Below are 14,021 nucleotides of genomic sequence, written 5' to 3'. Positions count from 1 at the left end.
ATCTCATTCTTTATCTTTCATTTTCATGTATAATAAAAGGGAAATAATCACAGAATCACATTTGAAGAAAAAAATAAATGAAAATTTTGCACATAAAATATGAAATACATTAATGGTTTCTTGGAATAGATTTAAGTATAGATTTCTAAAAAAAAAAAATCAAAAGGAGATAGATACTCCTCGAGTTTATAAATTGCTTCCCCTAGGCTTGAACACAAATTTATATAATTTTAAATCGATTTTCAAGCATAGTTTTATTTTAGGATTAGAGGACTGTCTTTAGAATAAGAATGACCTTGGTGCCATTCTTACCTTGATATAACATTTGCTGTGTTTGTGTCATGTCAAGACTATCTTCTTAGTAGATAATTAAATAGATTTTATGTCTTAAGAGTCTACAATAAGAGGTGAGAATACAAATACAAACGTGGGGAGGTAATCCTTATTTTTCAAACTATTATAATCTAACAGGGAAAGACAGTATATAAAGGAGACCTAGAAACTTAGACCTAGACCAAGAGTGAATTGGGATACCGGAGCTAGAGCAAGGTGTGAGGATGGAAGAGAAATGGCCTAGAAGACTTGTTTCAAAAGGTAAGGTGGAATCTCACTGAATATAGAGATAGATATATTTGTAGTGATAGTGTGAGATAAGAATGACAGTCATAATTTAACATAATGAAATGACCACGCAAAGATATAGGGGTCTAGTTCCAAACAGGGAAATGCAAAAGATCACTTATTGACAGTTAAAACTCAGTATTTTTAAGACAATAAATTGCATAGAAATTGCCGGTCTGCATTGAGACAAAGGGAGAAAAGAAAGGAATAAGGAAAAGGGAAGGGAATTAGTATGTACCACATTCTGTGTTAATCAATACACATCCTTATATAAATACATACATACATATGTACATATAGAGAAAGAGACCAAGATATAGATATATCAAGATTCCAAATTTCTTGAATTAAAATATTCTTAAAATATTATAAAGTTGAAAAGTATATCAACCTCTTTTGAGAAATGTTTTTACAAATTTGTTTTTCTTTAGATTTAATGATCTTGACTGAACATTATTAGAAATATCATTTTTTAATCCTGCAAATAGATATTATTATTTATTAGAATGATGTAATACAAACTCAGGCTACTTTTTAAAAGACATTTCAACTAGAATCACTTTTCTTTTCTTTGAAATTATGTCTTACCAATATGGAAATATTTTAAACACAACTGTGTTATATTCAATTGCTTGTTTTCTTGGAGAGTCTTGAGGGAAAGGATAAAGGGAGAAATATTTGGAATTCAAAATGTTACAAAAATTCAAGTTGAAAACTACCTATACATGTGATAGAAAAAAAGGGAATACTATTAAGTGGGGAAAAAAAAGAAATTATGTGTTTTGATCCTTAAACAACAAAACGTGTGAAGATCAGCTTTTAGAAAGCCAGGAAACAGAGTAACATGGCCACAGTATTTTAAATTGCATTGTTTCATATTGATATATCCTATATCCAATTGGCATTTAAGTGATGTAATTCACTGCTAATGCTACTAATAGTTGAATGAGATAAAGATCTCGTGAAAATTAAAAGAAAAAAATGTGATATTTACCTAAAAGGGAAGAAAAAGATTTAATTACTGTCTTCCATGCCTATGCTTCCATTGCAGTAAAGAAACATTTGGAGACAACACTGGCTAATATAATTTGTTTGGACACAAACTTTATATATTTTCCTTTCTTCTCTATGTCTTATAAGTGTGGGAATGTTTTGACCATTATAATTACACTCAGGTCAATGATGTTTTCAGAAGAAATTCATAGTGCCATTTTTATAAGTAGGAGAGAGGAAAAGCTAATGGATTAATTTTACTTATTTTATTCTGTTCTTTTAACAAATACATTTTTGATATTAAAGCCTTCTTCTCTCTTTTTTCTTCAATATGTAATCAATTCATTTAAAAAACCCAATGAAATATCTATTGTTTAAATCATCACAAACTTGTTTAAAGTGTTTTTTTTTTAATTTTATCTTAGTTCTATTATCTGAGGACTACAATTGTGAGTGAACATATCAACAATACTCATTGTACACATTGTGATGTTTCCCAGTAAAGGAAAGTTTTTTTTTTTTTTTCTAAATGCTTACTAAAAGATTGTAAGTTTTCCATTTCTTATTTTCTTTTAAAATTCATTAATGTCAATTCAAACATTCAAAAACTCTAAATATTTACATATATGGATATATTAATATATGTATATACATATATACATATACATAATAGGCTGGATGTATTTTTTTATTGACATAAGGAACTTATAGTGAAGAAATTTCTTCTATCATGAAACTCTTTTGCAGTTCAGAGCCATAGAAGTCAGATAGTTGCTTGATAAATTGAAAGTTTAAGTTGCTTGATTAGGGTCATGCAACCAGTAAATATCACAGTTGAGCATGGAATCCAGATCTGTCAGACACTAAGGACAACTCTTTTTCATTACACCATCCATTCTGCCTCAAACAGGATATAACCATGCGGCATGTATGTATATATGTGTGTGTGTGTATGTGTAATGTGGTGGGGAGAGAGAGAGACAGAGGCAGAGTCAGGGAGTGAAAAGGAGAAACGAAGAGAGAGACAGAAACAATGATACATAGACACACAGAAAAAGCCAGAGAGTTGGAGACAAGAGAGACAGATTCAGTAAGACAGAGAGAGAGAGAATATGTTAGCAGGTAGAAATTTGTAATTTAGTAGTTTTCTAGTTTGTTATCCCTTGTATTCCCATTATAAATGTTCCATGCCTTCCCTAATGAAAATATTGAAGGAAATAAAGCAAAGATTATATGCTAATAGGTTTTAGAGAAATAGAAAAGGGAAATATACAGAAAAATATTTTCTTAAAATTGAAATGTACACTATAATGGTATATGTTTATATAGGCATGCATCACTGTTCAAGTAAACCTCCAAATAAGATAAATTCATATAAAATGATCAAATTAGTGGTACGTTGAAATTTGACCAAAATTTGTGGTAATTAAATTAATTAGGGAATAACTTATAATTGGAGTTGTCTGTTGTTATTGAGATGTTTGTTCATGTCCTCTTTATGATTCCATTGTGCTATGATACAGCAAAGCCTTCTCTCCTCCACTATTTCTCAAAATCTGTCCAAGTTCAAATTAATTTTTTTCCCTAGGAGACTATCTATCCATTTCATCTTCTGCTGTCATCTTTTTATTTTTTCCTTCACTCTGTATCAATATCTGTGTTTTTTCCAATGAGTACCATCTTGTTTTATGGCCAAAGAATTACCCAGTTTCCCATTTTATAATATCATCTACTCAAATATATAATCTATTCATTACAAAAAGATTGATTGCAAAAATTAAATTTCTACTTACTTATTTGATATTGTAAATTATAGCCAGTTAAGTTGCCATGTGCTTTCTTGGGCAGTCCCCAGGATAAAACGACAGTGTCCTTATCAGCATTTATAACTTTGAGGAAAGTAGGTTGTTCAGGTACTGAAATAAATGAGATCAAGATAAAATTTATGACAAAATTCAAACTATTAAAATACAATGAATTCCTTTATATAGTTCCATTCTTCCGATGACATAAGCAATCCTTGGTTTTTCAGTTCACATAATACTGAAGCTTCCCTTTGACTCTATTCCTTTGGGTCTCTTTTCTCATTAGTGAAACAACCATTCTAACAATCTCCCTTTTGGGAAAGAGGAGAGAATAGCCAGACCTAGCCACAAAGTATTCTCTCCATTAGAAAATTAATCACTTCAGCAGAGGGACTACCTTTCTTTTGCTTTTGATTTCTATCTCAAACATAACACAATGTCACAGTCCCAAAATTCTTATTGAATGATTTAGACTTATAAACTGATTTAAAACTAATTTAAAGACACCAAATATAGACTATTTATTTATAGAAAATATTCATCAAGTGTTTACTCTGCCATTAAAACTCCAATATTGGTTACTTTAAATTAATTTAAAATGATTTAATTTCATTAGTACTTAATTTATTGGCTTTGTACTAATAGCAATGAATTTGAAAATGTATCAAGTTTGACAAAAAAATTACTTGACTCCTAAAGACAAATAAATAGGTAAGAAAAGCACAAATACACTGATGAAGAGGAAATTAAAGAAATAATAAGGGGTTACTTTGCCCAACTTTATGCCAATAAATTTGATAACCTAAGTGAAATGGATGACTACTTCCAAAAATATAGGCTTCCCAGATTATCAGAGGAGGAAGTAAATTGCTTAAATAGTCCCATTTCAGAAAAAGAAATAGAACAAGCTATTAATCAACTCCCTAAAAAAAATCCCCAGGACCAGATGGATTTACATGTGAATTCTACCAAACATTCAAAGAACAATTAGCCCCAATGCTTTATAAACTATTTGAAAAAATAGGGAATGAAGGAATCCTACCAAACTCCTTTTATGACACAGACATGGTACTGATACCTAAACCAGGTAGGTTGAAAACAGAGAAAGAAAATTATAGACCAATCTCCCTAATGAATATTGATGCTAAAATCTTAAATAAGATATTAGCAAAAAGACTACAGAAAATCATCCCCAGGATAATACATCATGATCAAGTAGGATTTATACCAGGAATGCAGGGCTGGTTCAATATTAGGAAAACTATCGATATAATTGGCCATATTAATAATCAAATTAACAAAAACCATATGATCATCTCAATAGATGCAGAAAAAGCATTTGATAAAATCCAACATCCATTCCTATTAAAAACTCTTGAGAGTATAGGAATAAATGGACTTTTCCTTAAAATAATCAATAGCATCTATTTAAAACCAGCAGTAAGCATTATATGTAACGGGGACAAACTGCAACCATTCCCAATAAGATCAGGAGTAAAACAAGGTTGCCCACTATCACCGTTACTATTTAATATTGTATTAGAAATGCTAGCTTTGGCAATAAGAGTTGAGAAAGAGATTAAAGGAATAAGAATAGGCAATGAGGAAACCAAATTATCACTCTTTGCTGATGATATGATGGTATACTTAGAAAACCCCAGGGATTCTACCAAAAAGTTATTAGAAGAAAAGCACAAATATATTTAGCAGAAATCAGATCCATCACACAATCTAATAGAATGCAGCTAACAATTAGAATGCAGCTGAGAGCATGAGGGCACACCACTCACCCACTATAGTTGGAGTGGTATATTTTCATTAACTTCTTCCCATATTAGAGGCAGTCAAACTTAACTCTGGAAATACCAGCTACAAAGATTACTCTGATAGAAAGGATAACAGTCTTTCTAATTTTACAACCAGGACAAAGGTACAATCATGTGAATTAGAGATTTCCCTCTTTATACAAACTGGGATCTCTTCACTTATAAGGCTTATACATGACTTTGTGTATGTCCATGTAGTACATCCCATTCAAAATAGAAAAAAGAGATAGGAATTAGACAAATAATTGCATTTATACAGAGACTATTATGTAAGAAATCTCCCTCTTCTCATGAAAATTGAAATTTTCTATGTAAATAAAAGTCTTAGATGTTATTATTTAAAAATTAGACCATGATCACCCAGCCAGTATCACTGGAAAACCTTGAATTTAGAATTTTCTAACTTCAAGGCCAACTTTGTAATCACTATGTCAGGAATATAAATGTACTACATAAATTAAAGAGGCATGTAACTAGTCTAAACAAACCATAAACGATTATGAACATTAATGAGTGTTAGATTAGGCTTTATCTATAAGTATGTTTTCAAAAGATTACACTAAGGGGAGAAGAACTAAATGATCTTACATATTTTATTTTTCTTTTACCTCCTTCTGGAGTTTGAAAAGAAATTGGAGTACTTTCCGGCCCAGCACCTTTGGAATTGTAGGCTAAGACTGTTAACTTGAATTCACTAAATGGATCTAGTGAAGGAACCATTCCATAGCTTCTGTCTCCTGCCAGTCGTAAAGTTTTTATTTCTTTGGGGAATTTCCTCTCATCCAATCTGCTTTTTGTTTTCCACCAATTGATCTAAAATAAAAAAAAATTATAATCCATTGCCATATTTTTTCTTACATATAATTGTTGTAACCTATTGAATCAGTTTTATTTTAAAATTCAAGAACATTTTTATGCAACTATTAGAAAACAAAACCTGATATCCTCTTAAATGTCCATGTACTCTCTCTTTTGGAATTCTTTCCCAGGTGACATTTATCAGCGTGCTATTTATAACATTGGCTGATACTGAAGAAGGAGCTGCATCAGGATCTGTAAAGACATACACAAACACACACAAATATGGTTCATTGTTATTGTTACTGTTATTTTAACAATATTGTTATTGTTAAATTTGAATCAATAAGATTATTCTCAAAAACTATTTCTATATTACAATACAGAGAGACATCATGAATATTTCTAAAAAATAAGAATACTTCATCTCGCTATTCAATTATTTATAATAATGTTAATAAGTATAACTTTGTACAATAATTTAAATAATATGATAGCCCTATGGATGCCATGAGGTTTGATGAATTGTATCTATGCTCATTTCCAATGTCACTATACCTTCCTTAAAAAAGTGTTTATTAAGGGCAGTTAGGTGGTGCAATGGATAGAACACCAGCCCTGAAGTCAGGAGGACCTGAGTTCAAATTTGTTCTCAGATACTTAATACTTTCTAGCTGTGTGACCCTGGGCAAGTCACTTAAACCCCAATTGACTCTGCACCAAAAAAAAAAAAAAAAAAAAAAAAAGTCTATTAAACAGAGACAATTTGGTGGTTCAGTGACCAGGAACACTGAAATTGAAGTTAGGAACACATGAGTTCAAATTCTCAGGCACTTAGAAACTCTTTGATGGTAGGGCAATCACACCTCTTTTAACCTCAGTTCCCTTAGCACCTACTATACTTAGTTATTTTGACAACCAAATGTGATGATGTATGTATAGTATCCTGCCAATAAAAATAATTATTAATATCATAATTGATATTAGTAGGCAACTATTTTAAAACATAAATTATTTTAGGCTATTGGAAACATACACAGGTACCAAACACATTTCTATGTGCATAGAAGGTGTAGTATAATATGTACATAGATATGGATATATCACACATGTGTATATATATACATATATATATATATACATTGCTATTTATTACTATATTATATATATTATGTATGTATGTATATAAGAGAAGTTTTAAATGGCTCACTGAATGTCATGGAAAAAATTATTGAATGAATAGATAAAAATTATTGAATGAATAGGTAACAAGAAAAGAATAAGCCCTTATAATTAAACAAGTATAATCAAACTATCTGATATTTGCAAAAATATATTTATATGATAGCATTTTATTTACCAAACATTGTTATAAAAGTGGTTCTTACAAATGAATTTTCTAGATAACTGAAAGTTCTCAGGTTCAAATAGAATAAAATTTTAAGTTAATTATTTTTTTCCAGAATTTTTAAAAAATATATGTATATTTTGAAAAAGTCCCATTGTATTGCTTGCTGCTTCCATTTTCTTTTTTTAGTTTTTGTCTTCTTTCTTACTGAAATCTATTACTTCATATAGTATCATTTTGTCTGTCTCAAACAGGCAAAATCTCATATTTCTCTCAACCTCATATTTCTTATAGACAGTTTATTTTAATCAATTGTGAGTTAGAAAACAAGGTAAGTAAGCTTAAGGGTTTGTTTCTTTTTTTTTTTTTAATGGGAGAATCAACAATACTTTGATTCAATATATGATAGTGATAGTGTGAAGGCTTTGCATTGTCTTAGAAGTATCAAAATATATAGAGATGTCAAATTGCTTTTCACTCTAAAATGTTTTGCATTAGCTCTTTTGATTCAGGAAAACAATTTTCAGAATTGAAAAAAGTTTCAAAAGCCATCAATCCAATCCATTTCTGAATAGTAACACTATATACAAGACATATAACCAGTGGTATGTAAGACATTATAACTGGGCCGCTAACATCATATAATCATAATCTACTTTTTTTACTCCTCTTTATAAAACTTTACATTTATGTCTAGCCAATTCTATCTTATTTGATTCCACTCAGAGTCCTAGTTTGTCAAGCTACTTTCATTTGAAATTTTGATTTAACTGATAGAGTTAACTTCCAGTAAGGGAACTCCTTTAATCACTGAAGGTCAGTAACTATTTTGAAATAATAGCCTTGCCAATGTTCCTAGGAAACTGAGAGCTTAAATAACTTGAATAGGGTCATACAGCCAATGTGTCTTACATTTACCCACTCAGGCAAATTGAAAGCTGGATGAAAACAGAGAGGGAAAAAATACACATACACAAATGCTACACAAATCTTTTGTCTCTGTCTTATTCCAACAATTTTATTATAGTCAGTTTGGCAATTAGTATAATAAAGCAGTGTGCCAAAAGTACACTGAAATTAGACTTAGAGGAATTAGTTCAAATCTTTGATCTACAACAAAGATGACTTCATATAAACAAATAAGTAAGTAAAGGAATGAATACAGAAATGGGACTTCCAGGAGACAAGCTAGTTTAATTAAGAAGTAAACCATTATAGATCTCCCATATTCAATCCTCCAATCACTCCCAAATAAATCCTGGAATGGCAGAACCAGCAAAAAGACAAGGTGAACTAATCTTTGAGCACAAAAAACTTGGAATTTCAGGAGGAAAGGTCTGTCTCACTTGGTTAAAAGGAGAATGCCATCTAAGATAGGAAGAATCCTAGCAAGCCTGCAGTGAGTCCCACCTCACCAAATCAGATCCTGAGCTCCAGTGTAGTATAACAAACAAACATGAACATCAGGCTCTTCCAGATGCCTCAGCATATTCAGAAAAATGAGCAGACTTCAGCTTCAAGAACCAAAAAGTGCTTCAACTTATCACTTTTCAAACAAGCAACCTTCATTGGCCAGACCTCTACCACATTCAGTGTAGCACTAGGGAAATGCAGAAACACCCCACTGGCCAACCACTATCACTAGAACCCTAGCTCAGGACCTAGGAAACACCAGACTCCTATGTCTTCCAGCAGAGTCAGTCACTCCCCTCCCATTGTACCCCCTCAGCCAAGTACTGAAAATGAGGGTCAGAGGTGAACTCTTTTTTTTTTAACAACCAAATGTAACTCAAAACACAAAGACCTTTTACACTATAAAACAATTTACCCAGAAGACTGAAAAATTTCAACCTCAGAAATTTTAAGACATCATTACATGGAAGAATGCTGCCTTCTTTTTCTCCAAAAGTAAAAATAGGATTATTAATCAAAATAATATCATCTTGCAATCAGATATCAATAAAGACATGGGAAGGAAGTTTGATTCTTTGAAAAAAAGAATGAATTGGAAGTTGTGAAACTTGAATTCAAATTGCATCTTTGCTATTTATTGTTTCTCTGATATTGGCAAAATCATTTAAGCTTCTTGGGGCTTCAGTTTTCTTTCCTATAAAATGAAGAGGCCATATTATGTGGTCTCTGAAGTCTTTCAAATTTTAAATCTATTATCCCATCAAGACTACCATATCCATAAGTGTTTAAATAGGAAAGCCTCATCTAGGATGAAAATTCTGCTCTTTTCTTATTATAAAACTATGCTGAACTAGAGTTATTATAATTAGGTATTATCTTGGGATCCTGACCATCAGTTCCAGTCTAAAAGGTCGATAATTTGCTCTCTTTCTTTTGAACACCACCTAAAAAAGTATTTTCATTAAAAAGGTGCTGACAATATAATTTACTCAAGATTAAAAATGTAATAAATGTTTAAACTGACATTTTTGAAAAGTAAAAAGTTTAATTTCCCAAACTATTTAGACAAAACTTTTTCTGCTGAGAACATATATTTCATCTTCAACTTTAGATAATTCCATGTATTGGATTATAAAACAGATTTTGGCTTTCATCACAGATGCCTAAACTTGAAATTGCCCCATATTGCTCTAAGATAGGATTGTAAAGATTTTGAACTAGAGTTCATTTAGTACAAAACCAGTGATATTACAGATGAAGACAAAGAGGTCCAGAAGAGCTAATTGAATAGAATAAAATCATATAAGTAGCAAATTCAGTTGGAATGTGAATTGGAATCTGAATCTTCTGAATTCAAACACAGTAGTCTCTACCAGGAATTATGAGGGATATATATATATATATATATATATATATATATATATATACACGCACACACACACACATACATACATACATATATATATATATATATATATATACACACACATATATATATATATATATAATCCAAATTAGAATGTTACAAATGCCAAGTATTTTAAGAAGTTATAATTAAAAGTAATCTTTGTGTCTAAGTGATAAAGAATGGTTTTCTTTCACTCAATCGTCAATTTGTCCCAAAAAGTTAGATGAATAATCATCTAACTTTTCCTATATGTGTGCATAACTTACTCTGTGCACATTATTGTACTCAGCAGATACTATAGCATCTTTTTTTTTTTAATTTTGTATCCTCTGCAACTAGATTTCAAATGTTTTAGAATAAGGTCTATTACACTTCTTTTTTTTTTTTTTTTTTTTTTTTGGTTTCTTAACAATGTGTTTCTTCCCCTATCATAATTTCTTTTAGGACTGTGACTGTATTTCTTTCTGATTATATCCATTTTGCTAGTATCTAAAATAAAGTAAGTACTTAATGTAAGCTTGTTGATTGTCTGACTTTTGTGCCTTGAATACAGTGATCAGGGCAATGTTTTGGACAAAATAGATATTCAGTAAATTATCACTTATTAATGATGTTAAAATAGCATTGAATATTTCAAATTAGTTTTGAAAAGAGGTCACTTACAGTCTTCTCCTGAATACACAGTTATAGTCTGAGGCTCAGGCCCAGAGCCAAGTTGATTGATTGCCTGAACTTTGACATCATAAGGAGTAAAGACATATGAGGTCATCACTCGTAAGGTATTATCTGTGGCCAATTCATCAGACCATTCTGAAGGAACTCCTTGTTGTCTCCATGACACTCGATATTCTAATCCTGGTCCATTTCGTTCCATGGATTTCAGTGGCTATGAAAAGAATCAAGAAATGCACTGTCATCTTTGATGATACAATTACAAAACTGCATTTTAAGAGTTAGGAAGTATGGTAAAGAGAAAGAAAAGTAAACTTCAAAAGATAGTAAGTTTCACTTTCAATGCCTCAGAGCCATATTGACTATGTGTCCCTGAAAAAGTCATTTAATTCCACAAGGTGAGGAATATGGGGGTAAAAGGGTTTTTTTTTTTTATTAGGGAACTTTCTAAATAAGCTCAAACATAACTTTTTTAAGTATACATGATTAAAGGAAATTCAATTAATAGCTTATTACTTTGAGACAACTAGCAACAAGGTATGTTGAACAAAAGTTCTGTCAGATCTATTTTTCTCTCTTTTTTTCTCTAACTTGTGATCTCATTGACTCTGATGGGCTCAATTAACAACTTTTTAGTAACAATTTCCAAATCTTTGTATCTAGTCCCACATAACCAACTATTTATTAGACATTTTGACAAACTAGCTTCTCAGAATCATTGTATGTCCAAAACAAATTCATTCCCCAAACCCACTGCTCTTATGTGTATCATTATGTCTCCCAACATTACTACCCTTACCCAAAGATCCATGTACATAACTTCCGAGTCAAACTCCAATCCTTACTCTCAGTGGTCCTACTTATCCAATATGCTGACAGAACATGTTCTTTCTATTTTTACCTTATTGCTCATATGTGTCCCCTTTCTTTCTACTCATATAGCCTCAATTCTATTTTAGGTTCTCATCATCTCTCTACTGGGATATTGCAATATCTTTTTCATTGATCTCTTTGCTCTGTCTCTCCCCAAACCAATACACCCTATACACAACTCCCAGAGATTTTCTTCAAGTATAATTCTAACTAGATTACTTCCTGGCCCCATTCAATAAACTGACTCTCTATTACCTCTATTTCTAAATATTAATTATTCTCTTCACAATCTGGCCTCTTTATTTTATACCTTCCTTATACATTACTATCTTTGATACATTCTATTGTCAGGCTGCACTGATCAACTTGTGTTTTTGCTTTGTTTCTCAAATATATGAGCAAATCTTTACACTGGCTGACCCTGTGGCTGAAGTCCATTGGCTCTTCATTTCAGTTTTTTAATATCCATCAATTACTTCTAGACTCTCTTCAAGTGCTACTTTCTATGGGAAAGCTTTCCTAGCTCTTCTTACTGCTAGTTTGCCTTCTGGATACTTATGTATACTTTTCTTAATGGATATTTTCAATGTAACTTTCACATACCTATATATAACAGTTGTAATTTTGTATTTTCATTAGATTACAAATTCCCCAAGGAAGGATTTTCCATCTTCTGTTTTGTTTTCTTAGAAAAAACAGTAGGTTCATAATAAGTGCTTAATAGCTGTCCTTGATTGACTTTTAAACAGTTCCAGAAGACAAGTAAATTCAAAGTCATTTACTTTGAAAGTTTAAACTTCAAAGGCTTCAGCCTCCAAAGGTTCTTCTATATTTTTTCAAGGACTTCGCCTGCCAATTTGGGTGAATTGCTATCAAGTACATTATAGAACTTGGCTTAAGATATCATGTTGTGATCTAACAAACTTCCCATAGATGAGGTTAACTCAACCAAAAGTGATAAAAAATATACTTCTTGATTTAAATATGATTTTCCATACAATTAAAGCTCATAACTAAAAAACAAAACAAAACCCAATACTAACAAAAGCTATATTGCCTATATTGAAAAAATAATGAACAAATAGACTAAGAGAAAAGAAATAGGAATAGCAAAAAACAATTTAGGTCCCTCTCTAACTTTTACCATTTATTAATCTTAAAATTCTCCCTTTCTTCCCTAGAGTTAAGACTTTTAATTCTTCCTCTAACTTATAGAGCTCCAGTACTAACACATGGTTCCCTATGCTAGGAATTAAAATCCCCTGAAGCCATTCTCAGCCATAGAAATGTAATTTCAACCATCTTTATTTAGCTATTGAAATAATTCCCTAGAGGATTTTAGCTACCTTCTTTCCAAAGTCTATCTAATTCATCCTTCCACATGGCTTAGTAAGAAAAAAATACATTCAAGAATCACCTTTTCTGCAACTTTTAAGTCTGAAGAGTTTTTGTTAACCTAGTTTTTCCTACTGCCTATCTTTGAAGTCAGAAGTTTTGAAAATACTAATTTGCATTATAATTATTTTAACCTTCTACATTATATGCCATAAATGCAATCACATCCTTAGTAATGATCTAGGCAAATCTCCAGCACGCTGACATGTGTGTGTGAGTGTGAGTGTGTGTGTGTGTGTGTGTGTGTGTGTGTGTGTATGTATCTGTGAGTGTGTTTAAAGGGAACATTTATTTTTTAATGTAATATATGTTTGAAAGCACATCTAGGGAAAATAAAATTCAATTTTAAAACAGAGACATAATTTCACAAGAGCAAGACTAAATAAAAAACAAATTTTTATTCAATTTTCTGTAATCAATTATATGCCTTCATGTGATAGATAGCATTGCCCAACAATTACAAATGAGAATATGAAAGCAACAGATACATTTGCAAAGGGTGCTGATATGTTCTATTTCAATAAAATATATTAAAATATATATCCTGTGTTATAAAATTCAACTACATCATTTCAAATTCTGGGTTGGGAAGAAATATCCATAAATTGTATTTATCATAATAATCCTGAAAAGCTGGCCTCTGGATCTAGATAATATTTTAGGATCTACAGGATCCTGTATTGTTTATGAAAGTGAACTTCCCTGATTTCATCAAAAATTTTTGTTCTACACTCCAGAAAATTACTTTGTATTTTTAATCTTTTAAAATCGTACAGAGACTGAATGTAAATCAACACTTGCTGTTCCCTTTTATTTTTTCATTTTTCTTCTGTTTTGTTGTTGTTTTTTTCCCCCTCATGGTTTTCCCC

The 14,021-nt window shown here is 31.1% G+C and overlaps 1 protein-coding gene across 5 annotated transcripts in view; it reads right to left on the bottom strand.

Moving 5' to 3' along the window:
- Positions 1 to 14,021, bottom strand: part of CHL1 (cell adhesion molecule L1 like) — a 291,442-nt gene that overhangs the window by 14,795 nt on the left and 262,626 nt on the right. For all 5 annotated transcript variants that reach the window (XM_051980967.1, XM_051981004.1, XM_051980995.1 and 2 more), the window contains 4 exons: positions 10,876 to 11,098; positions 6,183 to 6,298; positions 5,854 to 6,058; positions 3,408 to 3,530 (listed from right to left, as the gene is read on the bottom strand). In XM_051980967.1, coding sequence (XP_051836927.1) covers positions 3,408 to 3,530; positions 5,854 to 6,058; positions 6,183 to 6,298; positions 10,876 to 11,098 — 667 coding nt within the window. The remainder of the gene's footprint in view (positions 1 to 3,407; positions 3,531 to 5,853; positions 6,059 to 6,182; positions 6,299 to 10,875; positions 11,099 to 14,021) is intronic.

This window comes from Antechinus flavipes, chromosome 1 (assembly GCF_016432865.1).
Source record: "Antechinus flavipes isolate AdamAnt ecotype Samford, QLD, Australia chromosome 1, AdamAnt_v2, whole genome shotgun sequence".
Classification (NCBI taxonomy): domain Eukaryota; kingdom Metazoa; phylum Chordata; class Mammalia; order Dasyuromorphia; family Dasyuridae; genus Antechinus; species Antechinus flavipes.
Note: the sequence above shows the minus strand (reverse complement) of the source record. Positions and strands in the feature narration are given on the sequence as shown.